This window comes from Callorhinus ursinus, unplaced genomic scaffold (assembly GCF_003265705.2).
Source record: "Callorhinus ursinus isolate GAN/ISIS: 27379988/994484 unplaced genomic scaffold, GSC_fseal_2.0 scaffold45, whole genome shotgun sequence".
Classification (NCBI taxonomy): domain Eukaryota; kingdom Metazoa; phylum Chordata; class Mammalia; order Carnivora; family Otariidae; genus Callorhinus; species Callorhinus ursinus.
Window position 1 is genome coordinate 9233555 of NW_027397107.1, and position 22746 is coordinate 9256300.

The window sequence follows — 22746 nt, forward strand, 5'->3', positions numbered from 1 at the left end:
CCAGCCAGCCAGCCAGGGAAAGAGAGGGTAGCGATGGACCAGGCCATCATTCATTGAGAGCTCCCACTTCTGCTTCCATTTTATGTGTTTAAGATGTGTCATTTCATTTTTTTTTTTTTTTTTTGGAAAAGGAATCTTCTACTGAGGCATCCTTAAACTACTCATCTTGTGGAGCCCTCCCATTTTTGCAAAGCCAAGCTAAAGTCAAGTGCAATGATGAAGAAGTAATTTAAGAGCACACAGGGCATCAAAAAGCAGAGTCCAGGTTTCCCCAGCTCCATGTGGAGGGCGCAGATCGCCTCTGAAATATGAAGGCTTTCTGCTTTAGAGACAGTCATAACCGGGTTCAAATCCTAGCTCTCTGCTGACCTTGCTGGAGACCTTGGGAAAATTCATGAACCTCTCTCGCTATACCTTCCTTGTATGTAAAATGGGCATGTAAGGTACCTGGCAAGTGTTTGGGCTCTGTAATCAATAGTCATGATTGCTGTTCCTTGAAGTACTCTAACAAACTGTAATTCTCTTCCCACACCCCACCGTGCTTCCTAGGTCCTGCAGGGGCGGCAGTAAACAGTTCAAGAAACATATTAAGTGGATAAGAGATGCTTGTGGGCTGTGAGAAGGCAGACAGGCATTTCCCTTAAGTGGTGCCTTTGGCCTTGGCAGCAAAAGCAGGGAAGAGACAGGTTATCAGAAGGGCGTGAGGGAGATGGGGAAAGGTAACTGCAAGATTTGTTGCTGCTCACCAGAGGCAGCCCTCAAAAAAGCTGCTGGGGATGCTCCCCGCCCTCCATAAGTCCTGCTCAATCATGCTCACATCACTGGGGATGCAACAAATTCCAGAGGCTTTTCCAACCCAGGGCTCCACTCACCCTGCCTCCTCCCAACTCCCCTAAATAACAGCTGAGCAAATGCCTCTGAGACCATCCTCAGCTAATTTCCTTCAAGACATGCAAGCTGCTAACGCTGGGAAGTACAGATAGTGTGGAATAGCAAATATGGCCAAAATTAGATTAAAATAACCTCCTGATAAACAAATTACTCACTGAAAATAAATAGTCCACCGCTGTGGCCAAGATAACTAAAAGAACAGCACCACCACGTGGCCAGAAGAGGAATTACACATGCCGCCGTCTGGCCAGTCCCTGTCTGCCCACCCAGCATGGGAGGAGTCTGACCCAGGGGGCAAGGAAGTGGAGCAAGGGCGAGAGAGGTGGTATCTTTTCAGCTTAAACCTTAAAAATATTTTATGTACTTGTGCAAAAGACAGAAATATTTGGCAGGGAGTTCTGAACTTTGAGTCAAGGGGGGTTAAAAAGAAAAAAAAAAAAAAAAAACAATGTGCCAAGTTGAACACAGAATGACATAATGGGAGTCTGTGATTCTTCCTGTCCGGTTCCCTTCCTCTCCCTCACCCCATCGTTCATCAGATTCGCCCTGATACTCAGCCTTGCAGCAGACACTCTGGTCCCTTGCACGGCCATGCTGCTGTGTTGGGCACCTCTTAGCAGGTCCCATTCCGATGCTTATATGGGATGGACCATGCACTGCTCTTTTCTCAACTAAATGGCAGATGCTCCTGCCCCCCCCCAAAAAAAAATCCTTCAGATACTTAGGAAGTATTTATGTAGCTTCCTTTCAGCTTTTGGTCTTGTCCTCTTTGGGCTAAATGAGCCTATCATCATTATTCTCTTCTTGGAATGCACAAGGCTCAGGCCCCAGCATGGAGACTGGCATGGCGGGCCAGCCCACGAGCAGTGTGCATTACACACGTTTCCCAAACCTCAGGTCTTATGCCTATAAAATGGGGATTATAACCCCTGCTTGATAGACTAAATGTATATACAGTGGTTGACACACTAAGAACTCAATAAACTGTAGATCTCTGTGTTGTCATTTCCACCCAGCAGTGTGATGGATGTAGTTTGTTATTCTGCATTCATACAAAGTCGATTGCCGCAGTCCATCCCAGGGTGACAAATGCAAAGATCTGTCAATATCATTTGAAGCAGATTTTTGGTTTGTCACGAAATATACTGCATGCTTCTCCAAAAGATATGGCGGAAGAAGAGACATTGAGTGTATAATCACACCACAATTTGATTCTTTCCGGGAACAGGAATTGGGCTGGCCTCTTCACTAAGGTATATTGAAAATAAGTGAATGAGACTTAAATCTCAAGGAACTAGAATCCTTCCTCCAGTAATGTGTTACCAGCTCTGGGCACAGCCCAATGCGAAGCATGGAGGATACAGTAGGGACCCCAGCCCTCATGGAGCTATACCCAGTAGTAAAAATGCATACACACATACACATATAAAAGATACAGGAATCATTGATTACAGTATGGTTAGTTCTTAGAGGTGTAAATATAAGGTTCTATAAAAAGGTTTAATGGAATCTAATGCTGGGCAGAGGTGGGGCTGGGTAGTATTCAGAAAAACCCCAGACAGAGGTATTTGTGCTAGACCTAAAGAAGGAGTAAGTGTCATCTGGATAAGAAACTTTCAAAGTCTCAGAGATCGGGGGGGGGGGTCACCCCCTCTCTCTGGTCTTCAGTTTCCCCATGTGGAAATGAAGAGATGGGGGGTGGATAATGCCAATAGTTTTCTGGGATATAGACTACAACACTGTGTCATAACCACCAAACTTGCTAGAAGATTTGATCTTAATTATTCCAACCACTAAAAAGAATTGATAATTATGTGACATGACAGAGGTACAAATTATTGCTATAACGACAATTACAATACATAAAGGTATCAAATCAACCTGCATTATTACATTTACACAATGTTATATGTCAAGTATATTTCAATTTTTTTAAAAGATCAATAGTCTTCCGGATTCTCAGGGGCCCTATATTTTTGTGAATGTGTCTGTGAGGCCATCTTGGGGGGAAATCAGTGGAAATGGACAGACAGGGCTCTGAGCTCTCTACAAAAAAAAAAGTTTGAATACCACCGCACTAAACCAACCTCCAAGGTCTTTTCCAGCTCTGATTGTCTGACCCCATGGCCCTCACCCGGTAACAGAAGAGGAAATCGCACTATGTGGGCACAACCCAGGGAGGACAGGCCCCACAGGAACCCAGATGGTACATGTGAGTCCCACCAAGGCTGCGCTGATCCCCTGCTCCTTGTGTATCACCATAAGATCACAGGAATCACAATGCCAAGCATCCTAAAACACAAACTGTCATTCTGAGAACTCTTCAGAGCTCCTACAAGTCCTACAAAAGCCTTAGGCGGGTGCATCTCAAAAAAAAAATGGCTCATTCTTTGACATTTTGCAGCTAAGCAACTGTCTAGCCATAATACCCTTCCGTCACTGCCCTGCTGACAGCCAGGCCTCAGTAGACCCTGCTGAGAGCATGAGGATGTCTCTACAGGATCAGGGCCCTGGGCACTAGAAGGCCCTCCCTTCCCCCACACCCAGCGCAACAGGCTGACGGCCTGTCCCGGGAGCCAGCCAGCCAGCCAGAGCATTAACTAGGAAGACTAGTGACTAAGTCTCATCTTCCTGCCAAACCTCCCATTAGCTCCCTCGCATTTCTCCCTCCCTCCACCTCATTTCCCTTCCTTTATTAACTTACTTCCCTATTTCCAGCACCCTCCCCAGGCCCTCACAGTCTGCAAACTTCCAGACTCCTCTAAATGCTAATTCTTAAGTTGGAGAGTAGTCTGAAGGAAAACCATCCCCTTCTTCTTGAGATTTGGGGCCTGAACCAGGCGGGGTTGCAGGGGATTCCTTCTAGTGGGAATGTGACCTTTAAATCTGAGCAGCAAGGTTCATACCAAGGCGTTATCTGAAGATTCATTGCTGGGGCCAGTACAAATTAGGCAGGCAGGATGCCACACTCGTTCAAGTGCCGCTTCCAAAGGCTGCGCAATTTTTCAACCCTGCATTTATACCTAATGCTCATAGAAGGGGTGTTATGGAGCGAAAAGAGAGAAGGAGAGGTGGGCCAGGGGGAGAGGAGGGAGCCGACAGTGAGCAAAGGAGGAGAGAATGAGGGAAAAAGAAACACAGAGGTACAGGCAGAGGGAAAGGCAGATGGGAGGAAATCCATAAGATGGAGAGAGACAAAGGACAATATGTTGCTTGGGTTTATTAGAGGGGGAAAAAATTGCCTGCACTAGAAGCACTATTTCTTAATCAAAGCCTTTATTAAGTTTTGGTAGTGAAAAGTTAAGAGTTTTTGCGTAGGCTAACGCATCAAAGGGCAACACTTTCTGTACAGGGAAATTGAAGTAGGGTTTGTGCACCTGTGAGCAGAGAGGAGAAATGGATGCCGTGAAAGGTATGGGATTTGGATTAGACCTTTCTAGCCCCTGCACCTACAAAAAGGTCCCTTGAATGGGCAATAACTTCATTTTTGGCATCCTAAATTGCGGAGACAATTGGAATAGCAGTCTGGGATGTCCAAGCTTATTTTGCCTGCTCTCGCTCAGGAAGGGAAAGAGAAAAGGGATGTCTTCCGGCTCGTTTCCCTCTTCTTGCCATCCACCGATCCTACACTGGCTTCTGGTGTTGTAGCTGTGGGAGGGAAGAGAGATAACAAGTGTCCTATGCAACCCATGGGCTCCTTCCCTCTCTTTTTGTTGCTAAGGTGGGCAAGCAGATCCTCAGTCCTCCTTTCCCTGATACTGGTGGGCATTGCCTCCAGCTAGTCTCTATACCCATTAGGCACAGAGAGGACCTTACTGGCCTCAGATGGCCAAGGCCCCCCAAGTCTATTGCCACAGAAGCACTGACTGCCCCCAAGGTAGTAAGACAGGTCCTTCCAGCTTTATTTTGACAGAGGAATGCCCTTCCTTTGTGAAGCAATTACAGAGATACGTTACAGTGCCAACTTTCATACGACAAGCAAGCATCAAGACCAGATTAATCACTAGCCAAAAGGATTATGTGTTTAGGAACTAAAGGTTCACATAAACATTCCCAGATATCCAGTGCCAGATGGTAAGGGTTTCAATTTTAGGCAGAAACTGACTTCTTGAATTTAGGTCCATCTGAAAACAAACCCACCCGGGATCCAAACTGACAGACACTCCATGTCGGGTCTTAACTATGCGTGAGGACAATACGAAGCAACTAGAGAATTCCGTGACACACACCTGCCCCACAGCAACCGCAGCCTAAGTGGAGTGGTACCATCCCTACCCAGACCCTCCAGGCCACGCGATACTTTGGTTATGCTGGTAGAACAAAGATGGCGACAACCTGGTGTTCTGTTACTGCTCCTCCCCAGATCCATGACAGACTTTGCTATTTCAAACATCTTTCCTGCTGAGCTCAAATATGATCTCAGAATCCTTCCGCCCACATGTGGGAGTTGGCACTTGTAATGTAACCTATTTGCCCTCCTTGTTCTAAGACTCTCTAGATCTGTAGAACCTGCTCCTTCCCAAGTAGTTTCTGCATGTCCAGTAGGGACGTTCCGCCATCTGTATTTTTACCTCTTTTAAACCCACAGGAATGGCACCAACGCTGGGGAATTTCAGATCAGTTGTGCAAAAAGAGCACTTCTATGAGATACCAATAAAGTATTTGGGGAGAGGTCAGCTGAAACCTTGAAAGGTCTTCAACCTTTGGGTTGGTCCAATCTATATCAGTGATTTTCAATAGGAGGCAATTTTGACCTCCCAGGGCACATTTGGTGGTGTCTATAGACAATTTTGTTCTTTTTAACTGGGAGTGCTACTGGCATCTGGTAAGTCAAGGTGAGGGATGCTGCTAAACATTCTGAAATGCACAGAATAGGCCTCAACAACTAAGAATTATCCCATCCGTCATGCAGGAGTGTCAAGGTTCAGAAACCGTGATGTATATTAAGGTGGAGTATTCAGTGATCAAAAGAATGGTAGAGAAACTTTCATCCAACTCTGTCATGTTATAAAGAACCTAAGATCCAGACAAAGGTCTGTGCAGACAGCTAAGCAGAATTAGCAAATAACCCCAGACACCCTTCTAGTGGGACAATAAAACATGTTTTATATGCAGAGGATAGTAGGCTATCAGTTCCCCAATAGTCTATTAATATAGTTAAATAGACATTAGAACCACAAATGTTAAGATCATTGGTTCTATGTGTGGGTTGTTGGGTTCAGGTAGTAGAGGGCAGTACTACCATTTTCATACATATAAGTATCGTTCGTTCATTTTATTCATTCATATATATTCATTCAGAAATCATTCATTAGTTTTAATGTTTAGTCCATAAATTTATTTAAAGCTTTTCATTGTGCTGATGCAAATAATTCAGCGATCCACAAAGATGACCCGTGCCTGCAAAAGTACTTTTTTTTTAAGATTCATTTATTGATTTTAGAGAGACAGAGAGTGAGAGCAAGGGGAGGGGCAGAGGGAGAGAAATCCTCAAGCAGGCTCCCCACTGAGTGCAGAGCCCAACCCAAAGCTCGATCCCAGGACCCCGAGATCATGACCTGAGCCAAAATCTAGAGTCGGCCGCTCAACCGACTAAGCCACCCAGGCACCCCAGGGAAAGTTTTTCTAGAGAAAAGGTCTGACCTGAGCTCTGAAGGCAAAGCAGAAGTAAGAAACTTTGTTAAAGTTGATCCGCTAGCATAGCATGCTCACTTTGCTAAGGACAGCCAGCGTTTTGAAAACCTGGCTACGTGTTCGAAGCCTGAATTAGTCAGTATATTGTCACTGCTTTCTGGTTTCCCCTGGGTCCATGCCTGGTGCCCTGTATGGAAATAGTTAATAACGGGCATGTGCCTGCTTTCAGATTTCTACACATGGTGGATACGCTGTGCCTCAGGACACTCGACTCTAAGCCTAAAGGCTGAGAAGGGGGTGTGTGTGTGTGTGTGTGTGTGTGTGTGTGTGTGTGTGTGTGTACAGAAAAGGACATCAGCCTTTCTCCAGTCTCAGGGCTCTCTTCCTGTGAGACATGGAGGCCTCTCCCACCTAGACCGGGCTGGCTCCTCCGGCCCCTCGCAGCTCCCTTACTTCCCGCAATCCCAGAACCCTTCCAGCACCAAACACCTGTTATCATCACGGGTTGTTGCAGGGCGGGTAGGTAAATAACAAGAACCTTGATGCCAGCCTGCTGCAAAATACCTCCATTCCACCTGCAGGACACAGAGCCATGAACACGCATGCCTGTGTACTGTATCACGTTCCAACTGACCAAATGAATTCAAGCTTTAATTTCTTTTTTTCCTTCAGCCTACAAAAGGAAGTGCTATGTGATATGGCTTTCTCTGTGCCAAGAGTTGACAGAGATCTATGGTTGGGGGGAAAAGGTGTTTTTATTTTTATTTATTTATTTAAAAGTTTTATTAAAGTTCACCTATTACCCACAGGCCTTGGGCTCCCAATAGAGAAACAAATATCACAATTGAAGGAACGGGTTTCCAAGGCACCAAATTAAAATAGATGAAGAGGTAAGGAGGGGAAAAAAAAGAAAAAATTACACTAAGACTTCTTCACTCCCAAGTGCATAGTGCCTTCTAATATATTGCACACATGAAACTGATTCCCAATGTAATTAGATCAGGGCTACTAGGCAAAAAAACAAAACAAAACAAAAAAATCTTCAAATTATTCAGACCCCCAGAGCTATTCTTTTGCTATCACTCAAGTAACTGAGAAGAGAGCCAACTTTTTAATATAAATTTGTTATTAGAATCTACACTGTCCAAGAGACTCCCAACACCCCACCTGCCCGAGAATACAGAGTCATGAACTGGGATCAGAAGCAAAGGCAAGAGTCCTGCTTCCCACCCACCCAGTGCCGTCACCTTTTCTTCTACAGGACAATCCTAATGGAAACGGGACTTTATTCCAACAATGCTTAAGGGCCCACTGGCCCTGCTAGAAGGAACTGGAGAGTTCCTCAGGGCTGCAGAAGACAACACACTCCCTTTAGAATAAATTGCCTCGACGGCACTATGCGTAGGCATGCCCACATGGACAGATACTAACTCTCTCTTTGCAGCCTTGTGCATGGAACAGCCATAATATTCTCCATCTCACCCCGAAGACCCAGGAATGGCTCTATTGCCTTCCAGGCTGAAAATGAGCCATGGAGATACAGAAAGCATCTTTCACTGAACTCAGAGGGGAAAGAAATAATCACTTTTCAAAAGAGGTGCTTACTGGATTTCAGCAATGCTGCTAGAACTTCGGTGGCTGCCCTGGGGAGAGAGAAAGAAAAGTGAAAAAGTCAATGTTCAATGGTCTTTTTGTCAGCCCACAGATCCCAAAGCCAGCAGGCTCATTGCTGCCACCTAACAGACCCATTATTAACCAGGGAGCAGGCATTCTATTGATTGCACCACTGACCATTAAAGAGGCATAAATGCAGAAATTGCTCCAAGCAAAGTGTCTGTCTTGATAATGGGTCTCAGGAGTCCCCGCTGCTGCTGAAAATACCTTCCCCTCCCTGTCTTGCCTCCCACCTTCCACCACCTTCCTCACACTATGCTCCTTGTATTTCTGTTGCTCATCCCTGCCAGGGCTCTTGTCAGTCTCTTGGTTTATACTCGGGAACCCTGGCGACTCTGGTGGATGGGCTGGGAGGGGGTGGGACATGAAGGCTGAGTGAAGGCAGCATTGCAGTGAAAACTTCTTACAACACTCATGGCCCTGGGGACACAAGGGAAAACATTCACACGCTGGAAAGCAATGCTGGTTCCTTAGAGGGGAAAACGGTTATGTCATGATTTTTCTGCCAAATTCATTGTTTTCTTCCATGGAAGAATTTCTGCCAAATTCATTTTTTCTTCCATGGAAGAATTTCACAACCTTTGCAGCAATGGGAGGCAGATAAGAATAAAAATGCCTTTGGCCCATATCTTAGTGACCCTTTAGTCTGTGCCCTGAGCCTGCGAAGGTCACACAAAGACCCACTCGCTGAACAGAAGGAAACTTCAAGGTTAAAGACACAATGGTGTGATTCTGGGAGGGAGGGTTTGTTGCCTGTTTGCTTTTTTTTTTTTTTTTTTTTTTTAAGAAAAGGAGTATTCTGCACAGTCCTAGTAACTTATCCTTAAGGCCTGTTAGAGAGTGATTTGCTTCCCCACACTCCCTCCCAACCCTGAGGATTGGGGGAACAGGTCAACGAGCCTGGGTCACCCTTCCAAGACTTCAGACATTAGACAGAGTGGGACCCCCACCCAGGAACCTCACTTCCCACCTCTGCTTCCTGCACACCTGTTATTCTCCTGAGCCTCCTACACTAGCCCTGCCCTGGCCTCTGCCTGCTTGATCAAAGACACTCCTCTTTGCAATATATTATCTAATACTGAGCAATAGAGCTGGCAGTAAAAATAAAGATAATGAGTTAAACTAAAATAAAATTAAATAAAAATCTAGCACTTAGACATCATGGCTTCCCACAACCGACAGAGGAATCCTACAGTATCAGTGGTCTGGGACTCACCAGCCCCAGAGCAAACCCATGGCAGGGGGGACCCCCAGCTCCGACAGACTGGCAAAACCGCAGGGCAGTCAGCAAGAAGGTGAGGCTAGTTGTTACCGATGGGCCATGTCATTTATCCCTCCCAATCATGTTTTCTTCTAATCACCTTTTGGCTTCTTCAGCCCCTCTCTTTTGTAACCCCACATAATCTGGCAACCATGGATTTAAGAAGAAACACATTGAAGGGTGCCTGGGTGACTCATTCGGTTAAGCATCTGCCTTCTGCTCAGGTCATGATCTCAGGGTCCTGGGATTGAGTCCCACATCGGGCTCCCTGCTCAGCAGGGAGTCTGCCTCTCCCTCTCCCACTGCCCCTCTCCCGCTTGTGCTCTCTCTCTCTCTCTCTCTCTCTCTCTCAAATAAATCAATCTTTAAAAAACAACAACAACAACAAAAAGAAACACGCAGAAAGTGTTACTGGGAACCCCAAGGCAGTGTGCCAAATCTAGGAGTCACAGTGCGTAGGGCCTGGGTTGGGCTGGTGCAAAAAGAAAATCAGTCCTAGGGGTGTGGGGGTAGTAGAGTAGCCACATCAAGGGGGTTAGCAGAAAAGGAAGCATGGAAAGAAAGAACGAGGATCTTCCGAGCAAAGTACCCAGCTTCTTCCTAGATCACAGGCCAGGTCTGTAAGGTGACCCTGCATTTCTGATTTGCACAGCACTTCTGTTTTGGGGAGATCACTGCAGAGGTAATGATCCATTAGATCATAGTTTTACAAGGGACACATGAGAGGTGGGGAGGGGCAGGCAGCAGGCAGACCAGTCAGGAGGACGTGAGGTGACAAGGGCAACAGATAAAAGGGTGGTGTGGAGGGAGAATGGAGAAAGACGGGTTGAAGGAAAGCTTGCAGCCTGGCTCCTCAAAGCATGGGGCTCCCACCAGCAGCTTCGCAGTTTCCCAGGAGCCAAGCAGAAGCATAGACTCTTAAGCCCCATCCCTGGCCTGCTGAATCAGAACTTGTATTCCAGCAGATAATTCATATGCACATGGATGTTGAAGAATCATTGGTTTAGAGGACAGCGTCAGTATGGCTTGGTTACTCTCTGATGTTGAGAAGATTCAAGGTGACTCCCAGATCCAAACCCTCTAGAAGATACCTAATGGAGTAACAGCATAACAACTATGAATCCAAACAGTCACATTATGTGGCAGGAAACACATGGCAAATGTCATATTAGTCAAAGAGGTGAGGCTGATTCCTGAGTAACAAGAAAAGACTTCTTTCTTTTCAGGTCCTAACTGGGGATCAATACGTAGTGCAGTGTGGGGTGCCATTAGGACATAAGGTTTGAGACCCAGTATTCTAAAGAGATCAGATTCAAGTCCTTAGGTAATAAGTCATTTGTTTTTTGTTTTTTGTTTTTTAATCAAAGGTAGCAAGGATGGAAGAGTGAGGTGAAGGTTGTAAGCAAAGTTCACAAGATTTGATGACAGGCTAGTTGTGAAGAGCAAAGTAAACAGTCAGGGATGGCCTGAAATGTTTAGTCAGGGTAAATGGGAGAAGAAGAAAGCCATTAATCACCCAAGGAAGGAAACTGAGGCGTTTAGAGAAGATAATCACTTTGATCTGGGACATGCTGGTCTCAAGATGATGGGCACAGAGCTACATGGAACTTTTCAGAATCATGCTAGAAGCACACATACAGAATTCTAGAGAGATCTGGAGCTGGGGATATATCCTCAGGAGTCACTACAGTAAGAATGATCATAATGAAGCCACGGAAACAGGTAATATCTATGAAGAAACACATCAGGAACAGAGTACAGGGTTGGCCCCCAAAGCATCTATGCTAAAGGTCTCAGAGAATGTGCGGTCAAGGAGGTAGGAGGAGAGGGGGTGAGGGGGTTCTGTTTTGAAATAAAAAGTTCTCTAGATTTTCTAGGCACTGTTTTTCGGACCGCAAGTTGTGACCCAGCAGTTGACTGTAAAATCAATGTAATCGATTTTGCCTAACTTTGTTAATGAAATTGTATCAACTGGAATAGAATAGACCAGAGTTGTTTCATGTAGGGAAGGTCAGCCATGATTTGAGAAACTTTTATTTCAATGCACATACACACCTGTGTGCATACTGGGAATGTGATGTAAATGTTTTCCTTTTTTAAAAAAAAGCTTATAAAAATGTTGTTTACGCTGTGACTTGTGTAATACTGATGAATCACAGACCTGTACCCCTGAAACAAATAATACATTATATGTTAATTTTTTAAAAAATTAAAATAATAATAAAACACCAAAAGCACAAGAAAGAAAAGAAAATTAGGTAAATTGGAGTGTGTCAAAATTTTAAAACTTCTGTCCTGAAAATGATAACCATCCAAAAGTGAAAAGATAGTCCACAGAATGAGAGGAAATATCTGCACATCATCTATCTGATAAAAACCTTGTAGTCATAATATATAAAGAATCCTTACAACTCAATAATAAAAACACTAACTGTCCAATTTTTTAAAAAATGTTGTTTAATGTATAGTGTCCATATAAGATCTGAACAAAGAACAAACATCTGGAATCAACCAATGAACTGATGAGCAAACACAAAGTATTTGATCTCCCAGATGGTGCTGGGATCCAGGCACCAAACCACTAATGCGAATGTCACTCCGAGGCTCTGCATTTCTGGTCTATTTGGTGGGCAACTGTCTAGAGTTCCGGGCCACTGTCTGAGCATAGCTCTCTGCTTCTCTTCTGCTCTGTTGGTGTAACTAAGAATGTAAAACCCATCAGAAATGAGGTTATCTACTTTGTCAACTGGTGGCTATACATAGAAAAAAAAGCAAAAAATTTAAGCAGCTAAAGTCTAAATGAGTTAGATAATACTCAGTTACTTCTACTCCAAGACACCAAGCCCACTGCATGGAGTAGGTGAACTGGGGCCCCAAAATTAGTGTCTTTGGGGTCTCGGACTCCCTCCCAATGCGTGTGGACACTCAGCACCCATGGCTCCAGTAATTCCTCTGATTCTATAGAAGAGGATTTTTTGAGAGGACTTATTTTCTCCAAGTTTAAACCCATACCATCACCCCATGGTGTTTGCCCTCCCCATTGGGATGCCCATGTGGGGTTGAAAGTAGAGACGCCAAAACATCCTCCTCCATCAACGTTCCTCCACTGTACCGCACTGAGTGGGGTTACAGAATAGATTTTTACAGAACACCCTGCTCCAAGAAAACTACACCACTACCCAAAGGCACAGCGGCAAGCCTTCACCCTACCTATTTTCACAATGGGGTGGGATGACTCCGTCACGATGCTAGCGGTCAGAGGTCACTTCCACACCTCTCCTCAGAAAAAAGCTAAACTTAAACCACTGGGAAATTTATAAATATTCTTTTATTATGAATTGAGCAAAAAGCCACAGAATTTTAAGAATTTAATTTACTTCCTCAAGTAGAAATAAATTTTAAGAGCCTTCATAATAGTCTTAGTCTTAGTCTTAGTAATAGTCTTTAGTAACTTGTCACCGCTCTTTGGGGAGCCCATACAAATGCGAAGCCCTGTGCTAAGGGTCCTACATACATGATCACACATCACCGTTAATCTTCACGGGAACACCAGATGGTGAAATTATCCGTCCTGTTCTACAGTGGAAACAGTGACGCTCACGAAGGGTCAAGTTCCATGTTCCCACAGCTAGCAAGAGGCAGTGCTGAGATACAAGTCTACATCTGTCAGACTCTAGATCCAGTTCTCTAGAGATCTAGTGATCTCTCTGTATTCAACATAGTTCTAGAAAGAGTCTAATACAGCTCGTAGTTCAATTTCTTCATTTGTTTTTATTTTTATATTTATTTGAGAAAGAGAGAGCATGAGCAGGGGGTAGGGGGTGGGCAGAGGAAGAGGCAGACTCCCGGCTGAGCAGGGAGCCCAATGAGGGGCTCGAACCAACCCTGGGATCATGACCTGAGCCAAAGGCAGATGCTTACCTGACTGAGCCACCCAGGTACCCCAATTTCTTCATCATTTAAATAAGGACTGTTACAGTTCAAGAGGTCAGTTACATGACAGGTATGAGGTCACATCACAGGATTGATGTATCACAGGGCCAATGAAACAAACAACTTTTTCAGCTTGAGCCCAGTGCTTGCCTTCGGGTTCTAACCATTTAGCTGAAGCCTGGAGTGGATTTTGATGTTCAGAGGTAGTCATGGTGACAAGGACAGAGAACTCTATTGGTAGCAAGCCACAGAGGTCTGTGAATGCCAGAGCTGAGCTGCTGAGGGAGGAATTACAGGGCTTGGGTTTGAAGCTTGGAGCTGCCACTTTTATGGTCTTGGGTTCTGGGCTTATTTGATTGCCTCAAATCTCAGTTTCCACATCTGCAAAGTGTGTATAGTAAGATCTAACCTATGGGACAGTGTGAAGAGTGAGAAAAAGCAGAGATTAAATTAAGTCAAATTAAATTAAAATCTACCCCAATTCCTAAAACGTAATATGGACTTGAATGGCATCACTGACAGAACTAAATGAGGAAATGAAGGTTCATCTCTGTCTATGTGTTTGTAGATGGTGAGCCTGCAGGATTGTCATTTGCCAGTCAGGAGAGGTCCCTAGAGAAAAATGAATCCCCATCCCCACTACATGGAGGAACAAAATGACCAAATTCTCTCTTGGAAGTGAAATATTCTGTAACTCAGACGGCCTAGATCTAGAAATTGCCACCTATAGTATTTATCTATATTGTTGTATAATAAATTACCACAAACTTGGCAGTTTCAAACAGCACTCATTTATTATCGTACAGTTTCCATGGGGCAGGAATCCATGGCTTAGCTAAATTCTCTGTTTATGGTTTTATAGGCTGTAATCAGATGGAAACTCGGCCAGGGCTGAGTCTCCATCTGAAGGCTCCACTGGGGAAGGGTCTGTTTCCCCACTCAAACGGGCTGTTGGCAGTATCATTTCATTGCAGCAATAGCCCTGAGGCCCCTGGTTTCTTGTTGTCTGTTGGCTGAAGACCATTCTCAGCTTCTAGAGGCTACCTGCAATTCCTAGACACCACTCACTGCTCCTTGCAATGTGGGCTTCCACAACATGACCACTTTCTTCATCAATAGGGAGTTACCATAGTGAGTGTGTAAACAAGACAGAGTCTTACATAACACAACATAATCACAGGACAAACATGCCCTCACTTTTCTCATATTCTATTGGTTAGAAGCAAGTCCCAGGTCTCACCCACACTCAAGGGGAGCAGAATACCAGGAGATGGGGATCTTGGGATGGAGGGTATCTTCAGTTACACACAGCACATAAAGCTTCTTGCAATCTTTAGCATTCAAATTCCAGGATCCTAATATTCTCCTCACCAAGCCAAGACCGTCCCTAGTCCCCCCCTTTCCAGAGAATAGAATACTACTTTCTGAGAAACTGAGCATGCATCTTCCTCACCTACCTGACCTTACCACCTACATGTGGGCACACTCTCAAACCCCCCCATTTTGATGTCTAGAGTACTCTTAAGTTGTCCATTCCTTTTGATTTCTGTTGTTTCCATCCTAGTCGAAGTGCGTGGGTGTCTGGGACCTCACTGAGAAATGTAATGTCTAGGGTTTCTAGAGTTATTAGCCCTTGGTTGAAATTTGCAGTTTAATTTCCTGCATAATAAATGCAAATGGGTTGCATGATCATTTTAGAAAAATCAGAAAATACAGTTAAGCATAAAGAAATGGAATAAATGAAAATCACCTGAATATCTCTCCCTTAACTACTGCCATGACTCCAGAACAAATCTATCCATATCCACTCTAGGCCCCCTTCAAATTGTTCTTCAAGTTGCAACTAGGGTGATCTTCTCAAGAATATCTGGTTAGGGTACCCTCACATTGCTAACCCACACCCAATCTCGCTCTTGGATGAAAATCCAAGTCCGAAACATGGTCCAGGAGGATCTACCAAGTCTGGCTGATGCCACCCCTCCACCCAGCCTTGTCTCATATCACTCTCACGTATGGTCTGTATTTCTGCCCCTTTGGCCCTTTGCCAAGCCTTGGAACATGTTCCCATACCTTATCCTCTGTCCTTGCTAATGCCACAGCCTAAAATGCTCTGGACCCTCCCTCTTCCTTCACCTGTAGCTCATACCTCATCCTTCAAATCCTAATTTAGTTGTCACCTCCTCTGGGAAGGCTTCCCTGACCGCTAGTCTAGGCCCAGGTTCTTTATTGGTGTGTTTATCCTTTCCCCCCCTTTTCTCATTGCACAATTTGATTTGAGATTATTCACTCAGTTGTGTGATTATTTTATTAATATCTGTCTCCTCTTCTAGTCTGCAAACTCCAGAAAACAGGAAACTTTCATTTTGCATTATTCTACCCCCACCATGTAATAGTACTTGAATAGAGAGCACCATCATCAAATATTCGTTGAACATTTTCCAAAAATGAGGCTCTGGCCCAGGAGCTTTATATATGCTATTCATTCATCCAACAGATATTTATCGAGAACCTACTATGTGCTGGGATAAATGGATAAAGCAAAGATTTTTGCACTCAAAAGGGTTAACGTGAAAAAAAAATAGTTAATAGATAATATATTCTTGAATAATACATTACATTTGTTTTCTAAAATGTGATACATGCTAAGGGAAAAACAGGAAAAGTAAAAACAGGGTAAAGACATCAGAGGTACCAGTATGGATTAAGATCTAAGAGACTGTCTAAAATAGGCCTCCTAGCGAAGGCAACATCTCTGAACAAAGATGTAAAGGAGGAAAGGAAGTTGCCATACAAATATCAGAAGCAGCCTGTTCAGACGCTCTGAATGACAACAGGCTGATTTGTTCAAGGAAGAGCATGCTGGACAGGACTTCTGGCGCCAAAGAGGGGAGCTAGAGCTGAGGGGAGGAATGGGGACCATTCATGCAGGGCCTGGAAAGCATGGCAAAGGCCTTCACTTCTCTCCAAGCAAAGCATTCCCTAAAGGATTTTGAGCAAATGATCTAACATGTTTTAGGGTTTCTCTGGCTACTCTATTTTTTGAAAAGTAAATGAAAAAGGACTCTAGGGAAGCAAGAGTGGAAACCAGACACAGACCAGAAGAGAAGCCAGTAGAAAGCTACAAGGAGCAAACCAAATAGAGCAAACTAAAAGGACTGCATACCATGGTCAAGCGGGATTTATCCCAGGAATGCAGGATTGGTTTAACATCTGAAAATCAACCAATGTAATAATCTACCATAGTAACAGAATAAAGGATAAAAACGAAATTATTGTCTCAACAAACACAGGAAAGGCATTTGATGAAATCCATCACACTTTCATGATAAAAACACTCACCACATTAGGGATAGAAGAGAACTTTCTGCACCTGATAAAGGGATCCACTTAAAACTCATAGCTAACATGATACCTATAGAGAAAGACTGAATGCTTTTCACCCCACAATTAGAAGCAAGGTAAGGATGGCCATCCTCACTCACCACCTCTGTTCAACATTGTACTGGAGGTTCTGGCCAGGGCATTTAGGAATGAATGAGTGACTGGCATACAGACTGGAAAAGAGGAAGTAGAATGATCTCTATTTACAAATGGCTTGGTTTTGTATATACAAAGTCTTAAAGAATCCATCAAAAAAACTATCAGAACAAGTTCTGCAATGTGGCCATGAAAAAAAAAAATCAACATACAAAAGTGAATTGTATGGAATATTAGCCATCAAAAAGAATGAAATCTTGTCATTTGCAAAGACATGGATGGAACTAGAGGATATTATGCTAAGCAAAATAAGGCAATCAGAGAAAGACAATTATATGATCTCACTCATATGTGGAACTTAAGAAACAAAACAGATGAATATAGCTAAGGGAAGGGAAAATAAAATAAGATAAAAACAGAGAGGGAGGGAAACCATAAGAGACTCTTAACTCTAGGAAACACAGAGGGTTGCTGGAGGGGACATGGGTGGGGATATGGGGTAACTGGGTGATGGGCATTAAAGAGGACATTTGATGTAATGAGCACTGGGTGTTATATGCAACTGATGAATCACTGATTCTACCCCTGAAACTAATAATATACTGTGTGTTAACTAAATTGAAGTTATTTTTTTTAAGATTTTAATTATTTATTTGAAGAGGGAGAGAGAGAACACAAGCAGGAGGAGCAGCAGAGGGAGAGGGAGAAGGAGAAGCAGGCTCCCCGCAGTGCAGGGGGAGCCCATTGTGGGACTTGATCCCAGAACCCCAGGATCATGACCTGAGCCGAAGGCAGTTGCTTAACCAACTGAGCTACCCAGGCGCCCTTAGTTGAATTTAAATTAAAAAAAATTTTTAAAGTCAACTTTAGGTTGTATACCAGCAATGAGTAGTTGAGAAATGAAAATTTTAAAAAGGCAACTCACTTATAATGGCAGCAAAAAAAATAAAATTCTCAGTAATAAATTTAACAAAAGAGACCAAAGACTTTTACACTGAAAAATAGAAAACACTGTTGAAAAAAAATTTTTTAAAGATTTAAATATGCAGAAATTACCTAAATTTCAGCTGTCACCAAACTACTGCTATAAACCCAAAACCAGTGCATCCATATACACTCCAGGTCTCCTTTAAACTGTTCTTCAGGATACAGCTAGAGTGATCTTCTCAAGAGGACCACCAATATATGTTGAACTTAGAGCTAACAGGACTTCTTGACAGCTTAATAGAAGTAACATTAGCTCAGTTATATCTCATAAGGATCCCCATTTTAAAGAGGAAGAAACTAATCATGGTACATGAACCTGGCTGAAGGAATGTTAGCAGCAGAGCTGGAATTTGGCCTTGAGTCAGCTGGACCCCAACATCCGGGCACTTAACCCCAACACTGGGCTCAGAGAGCTTTCAGAAAGAAGGAAGAAAGTGGTCAGAAAGAAGGGAGAAAGCAGTCCTAATAATTTAATCCTAAAGCCTCTCTAGAGCTGGCTGCCTGGGATATGGGGGTGTAGCCGCAGAAACAGAAAGTGGTCGGGGGCGGGGGAGTTAGTTAATAACAGGTGGATAAAGCAGGAGGACGTTGACAAGGGATAGAACACATTGCCTGCAGAGCACAGGCGCCCAGAACACCATCTGGTACAGTCCCCGCCTCCTGCCTGGCTTGAGAGGGAGCAGCAGGATGGATAAAAGCGCGCACACACACACACACACACACACACACACACACACACGTGCGCGCGGCTGGGTTACCAAGGAAAATGAATGGCAAATGGATCCTGCCCATCACCATTTTCAAGGGAGAGATGACAAAACAGAAACTCAAACCAAGATGGCCCCTGCATCATGAAAGAAAAGAAAAACCATGAACACGTAGTGCAAAGGCTGAGCCCATCCTGTGCCCAGCATGGTATGTGTACCTCTTTCTCTGGAGGGGGCGGGGGGGCAGATGGAGGGAAGAAAAAACAAGCCCCGCCCTCCAGCTCTATCCAGATGCTGCCACAGACAGCTTGTGGGAGCCATCATCCATCACCAAAAAAAACTTTTTTAAGATTTTATTTATTTATTTGACAGAGAGAGACAGCGAGAGAGGGAACCCAAGCAGGGGGAGTGGGAGAGGGAGAAGCAGGCTTCCCGCGGAGCAGGGAGCCCGATGCGGGGCTCGATCCCAGGACCCCGGGATCATGACCTGAGTGAAGGCAGACGCTTAACAACTGAGCCACCCAGGCACCCCCATCACCGAAAAATTTTTATAAGAGAAACTGAAACCCAGACCTCAGCCTGGCTTGGTGAGTAATGCTCAGCAGGGAGTGTGACTGAGGGGTGGCTTCTGCCTGGGCCAGGGAACCAGGAGCACAGCCCTGCATCAAGGCTGGGAGGACCCCACCCGGCCCGGTCTGTCAGAAGCAGCAGCTCTGCAAAGCAGAAACGGTGTTAAAGTACTTCCAAATCCAGGGGCAACAGCATGAGGATCAAGGTCTCAGGCAAAAGTTTTGGAGACTCCCCAAGGCCAGGATGAGGAAGACTAACGCCTGAGGGGGAAGGAGAAGGGTGGGGACTCCAATAAGCCCTCACAGACCACAGACCGGGGAGTCTTTCTCTCCATAGGGGTGTAACTCTCAGGTTAGCACTTAAAACAAATATTACCCTTGAGCTTTCTTAAATTATTCATAAAGTAAAATATACAGGGATGTGTGACTATAATCCTATAGTGTAATACATATATAAATGTATAATGAGTACAGTATATAATTATGCACATATATGCAAACTAAAATGTTACAGAGTGTTTGCTATATTGCTGTAGTACAACAGTTGCTCTCTCACACATTTGGTCAAATCCATGTGATACAATCCACTCTAGAGCTATCTGGATGCACAAAAGGAAAAATGGGATCCCTGTCTCACTGCAGAGCACAGAGCAGCGAGCCAATAGATAGTTCCTAACTTCATGAATGCATAAAAGTGTACCCGATTTTGCTCCAGTTAAAGGCCAGAACAAAGACAAGCCTGGCCATTATGGCCTGTTTGGCTGAGGTGTAACAGGGGAGCCCCCTGCTCGGTACCGAGACTCAGCACCCCCAGCACCAGTACAACCAGTACTGCAAAAGGTGGTCATTCCCAACAAGACAAATACTGTATGATTCTGTCCACATATAAGCCACCTATTATGGGCAAATTCATAAGCAGATTCAAGGCAATCTGGGGCTGGAGAGCTATTCCTTAATGATGACAGAGTTGTTTAGGGTAATGAAAAAGTTTTAGCGATAGGCAGTGCTAATACTTGTACAACACTGGGAATATAATTAAGGCCACTGAATCGTACACTCAAAAATGGTTAAAATGGTAAACTATATGTTATGCACATTTTACTACAAAAAAAAAAAATACTTGTCATTGGATCTGATGATGAGTCATCTCTCTTCAAAAAACCACTTAGGTCTTTTAGGAAAGAAGGGGTAAAGAGTATGCAAAGGCCTGCAAAGTGCTCCCTCTCTTGGCAGGACATAGGAATAGCACCAGAAAAGTTCACCCATCCACCTAGGCCAGTGATTCCCCAACTGGAGGGAGCATCAGAATCCTCTGAAGGGCTTGTTAAAACAGGGTGCCGGGCCACAACCCCAGAATTTCTCAATCGGAAGGTCCGGGTTGGGGGCCTCGGAAATCACCCTTCAACTTCTCAGGTGCTGCTGATGCTGCTGGTCTCCGAATCACACTTGCACAACACAGACCCAAGCCGTGGGTGCTCAGTAGACGTGGCTGAGGGCCAAGTACTCCCAGGCCATCTTCCTTTCAGGCTAAATGCTCAGGACCCTCAGTGATGCCTCCTAGTGGCACCACAATTGCTGGACCTCCAAGCAAAGATTCATAAACATCCTTCTCTCTGAACTAAAACTAAGGACTTAACACCTAAAAGGAGATCCATGAGTTTTCAGAGTCTCTTTCCAAACTAGAGACTGAGGTTCAGATAGCAGGGGCCCTTATACATTTATGTCTGTCTCAAAGCCTCACTGTGACTTGGTGCTCATTTCTTGACTGACAGGATTGATGCCTATGATTCCCAACATCCTTATTTATCTCTTCTAGAAATCGGGGTCTTCATTAAAGCTCAGATGATAGGGGTGCCTGGGCGGTTCAGTTGGTTGGGCACCTGGCTCTTGATTTCAGCTTGGGTCATGATCTCGGGGTCGTGGGATCCAAGCCTACGTTGGGCTCCACACTCAGTGGGGAGTCTGCTTGAGGATTCTCTCTCTCCCTCTACCTCTGTCCCTCCCCACCCTGCTCTCTCTGTCTCCGTCTCTCTAAAATAAATAAATCTTTAAAAAATAAAAATTACAAAATGAAACACAAATAATAGGGGCAATCCCATTTCTTTAAAGGATCTGGGTTTATTGCCAACAAATCCAACATTAGTTATAATCTCCTAGAGAACTCAAGACACGAAATACTGCTTGAAATTCCCCTCCACACATCATGGTCTGGTGTTTTCCAGTTTTCCCACAGGTTTGAACAGGCAGTCCTTCCATCCTCTAGAAAGCCTTCCCTCCCTTTGTCTTCTCCCATCTAGCAAACTCCTACCCACCTCCCCACATCCAACCCAAGTTCCATCCTCCATAAAGTTATCCCTCTAACTTCCCATCACACTTTCTCTTACTGCAGCATTTTTATGCTAACACAGACATGATCTATTTGTATATTTAGCTCCACATTTGGCCCGAAGCCCTTGGAGGACACAAACTATATTATGATCTTTGAAGTTTGAACACTTACCATAGGGCCTGCTCTATAGTCATTTTTAAATACAGATTTGGTGTGCAAATAAAGCAATAAGTGAATAGGTTGCAAAAGTCTTCTGCTAAATTTAAATGTACCTTAATTGTAACCCCATATTACCTCTAGAAACCACATATAGTAGGTGTCACAAAGAAAACCCGTTTTTTTTTTTTTTAAAGAATACCAGGAGTGAGTTGGAGTGGTGGGAGGAGGGCAAGGGGGCAAGGAACTTACTGAGTGGGTGGGGGGCGGTGGTGCTGGGCAGGTTGCTCAGCTCTGCTGAGAACGGGGACATGGCCTAAGGATTCCTCCAGGGAAGTCAACAAGCCTCTAGGCGAGCCTACAGCAAAGCTCCAAGAGCTATCAGTGAAGCCCACCTGCTTTGTCTGACTCAGAGAGCTCAGTTATCTTCCCAGACCCCTCACCCACTATAAGCCTTAGCCGTCAATCTTTATCCAGAAGTACCAGGAAAGGTTTGATGGCCTGCTTAGATTGCAAGGTGAAGAAATTTTTCTTCTGTATATAGCTGTGTTTCTATTCCATTTGGAATTACTGAATTATTCATATCTATTGTACCCTAAGCCAGTCTTGACCAAAAGGTTGGATGGGGGGATGGGTGGACAGAGGGATGGATGGAAAGAGAGCACAACAGATATGGGCTTCTCATGCAAACTGAACTAATAACATGAATTCACTTTCCCTCCTCGCAAAACTCCATTAATTTCATTATGAAAATACAAAAACAAATAGTTCCATAACCGTGGAGGTAGTGGGAGAGGGAAGTCATCGGGCAACCGAAGGTTTTAACAAATTTCGGAAGACAAGAAACAGAAAGTCTACTGACTAATGAGACAGGGAAGGAAGTCACAATTGTGATGGGACAGCAGAGGAGGCTGGAGCACACGTAGGGGTCCATCTCTCAATCGGAAAGCCAGAAAAGCTGGGGGTCAAAATTCTATCCAACCATCCACTCTCATCTGAAACAACGGTATCTTTTTTTTTTTAAGATTTATTTATTTATTTTGAGAGAGAGAACGCAAGAGAGAGAGGGGAGAGGGAGAGAGAATCTCAAGCAAATTCCCTGCTAAGCATGGAGCCAGATGAGGGGCT

The 22746-nt window shown here is 44.3% G+C and overlaps 1 protein-coding gene across 1 annotated transcript in view; it reads right to left on the bottom strand.

The window, feature by feature from the left end:
* AGBL1 (AGBL carboxypeptidase 1) overlaps positions 1–22746 on the bottom strand; it is a 784924-nt gene that overhangs the window by 683898 nt on the left and 78280 nt on the right. Inside the window, exon 4 of the mRNA XM_025893095.2 lies at positions 8131–8168. Coding sequence (XP_025748880.2) covers positions 8131–8168 — 38 coding nt within the window. The remainder of the gene's footprint in view (positions 1–8130; positions 8169–22746) is intronic.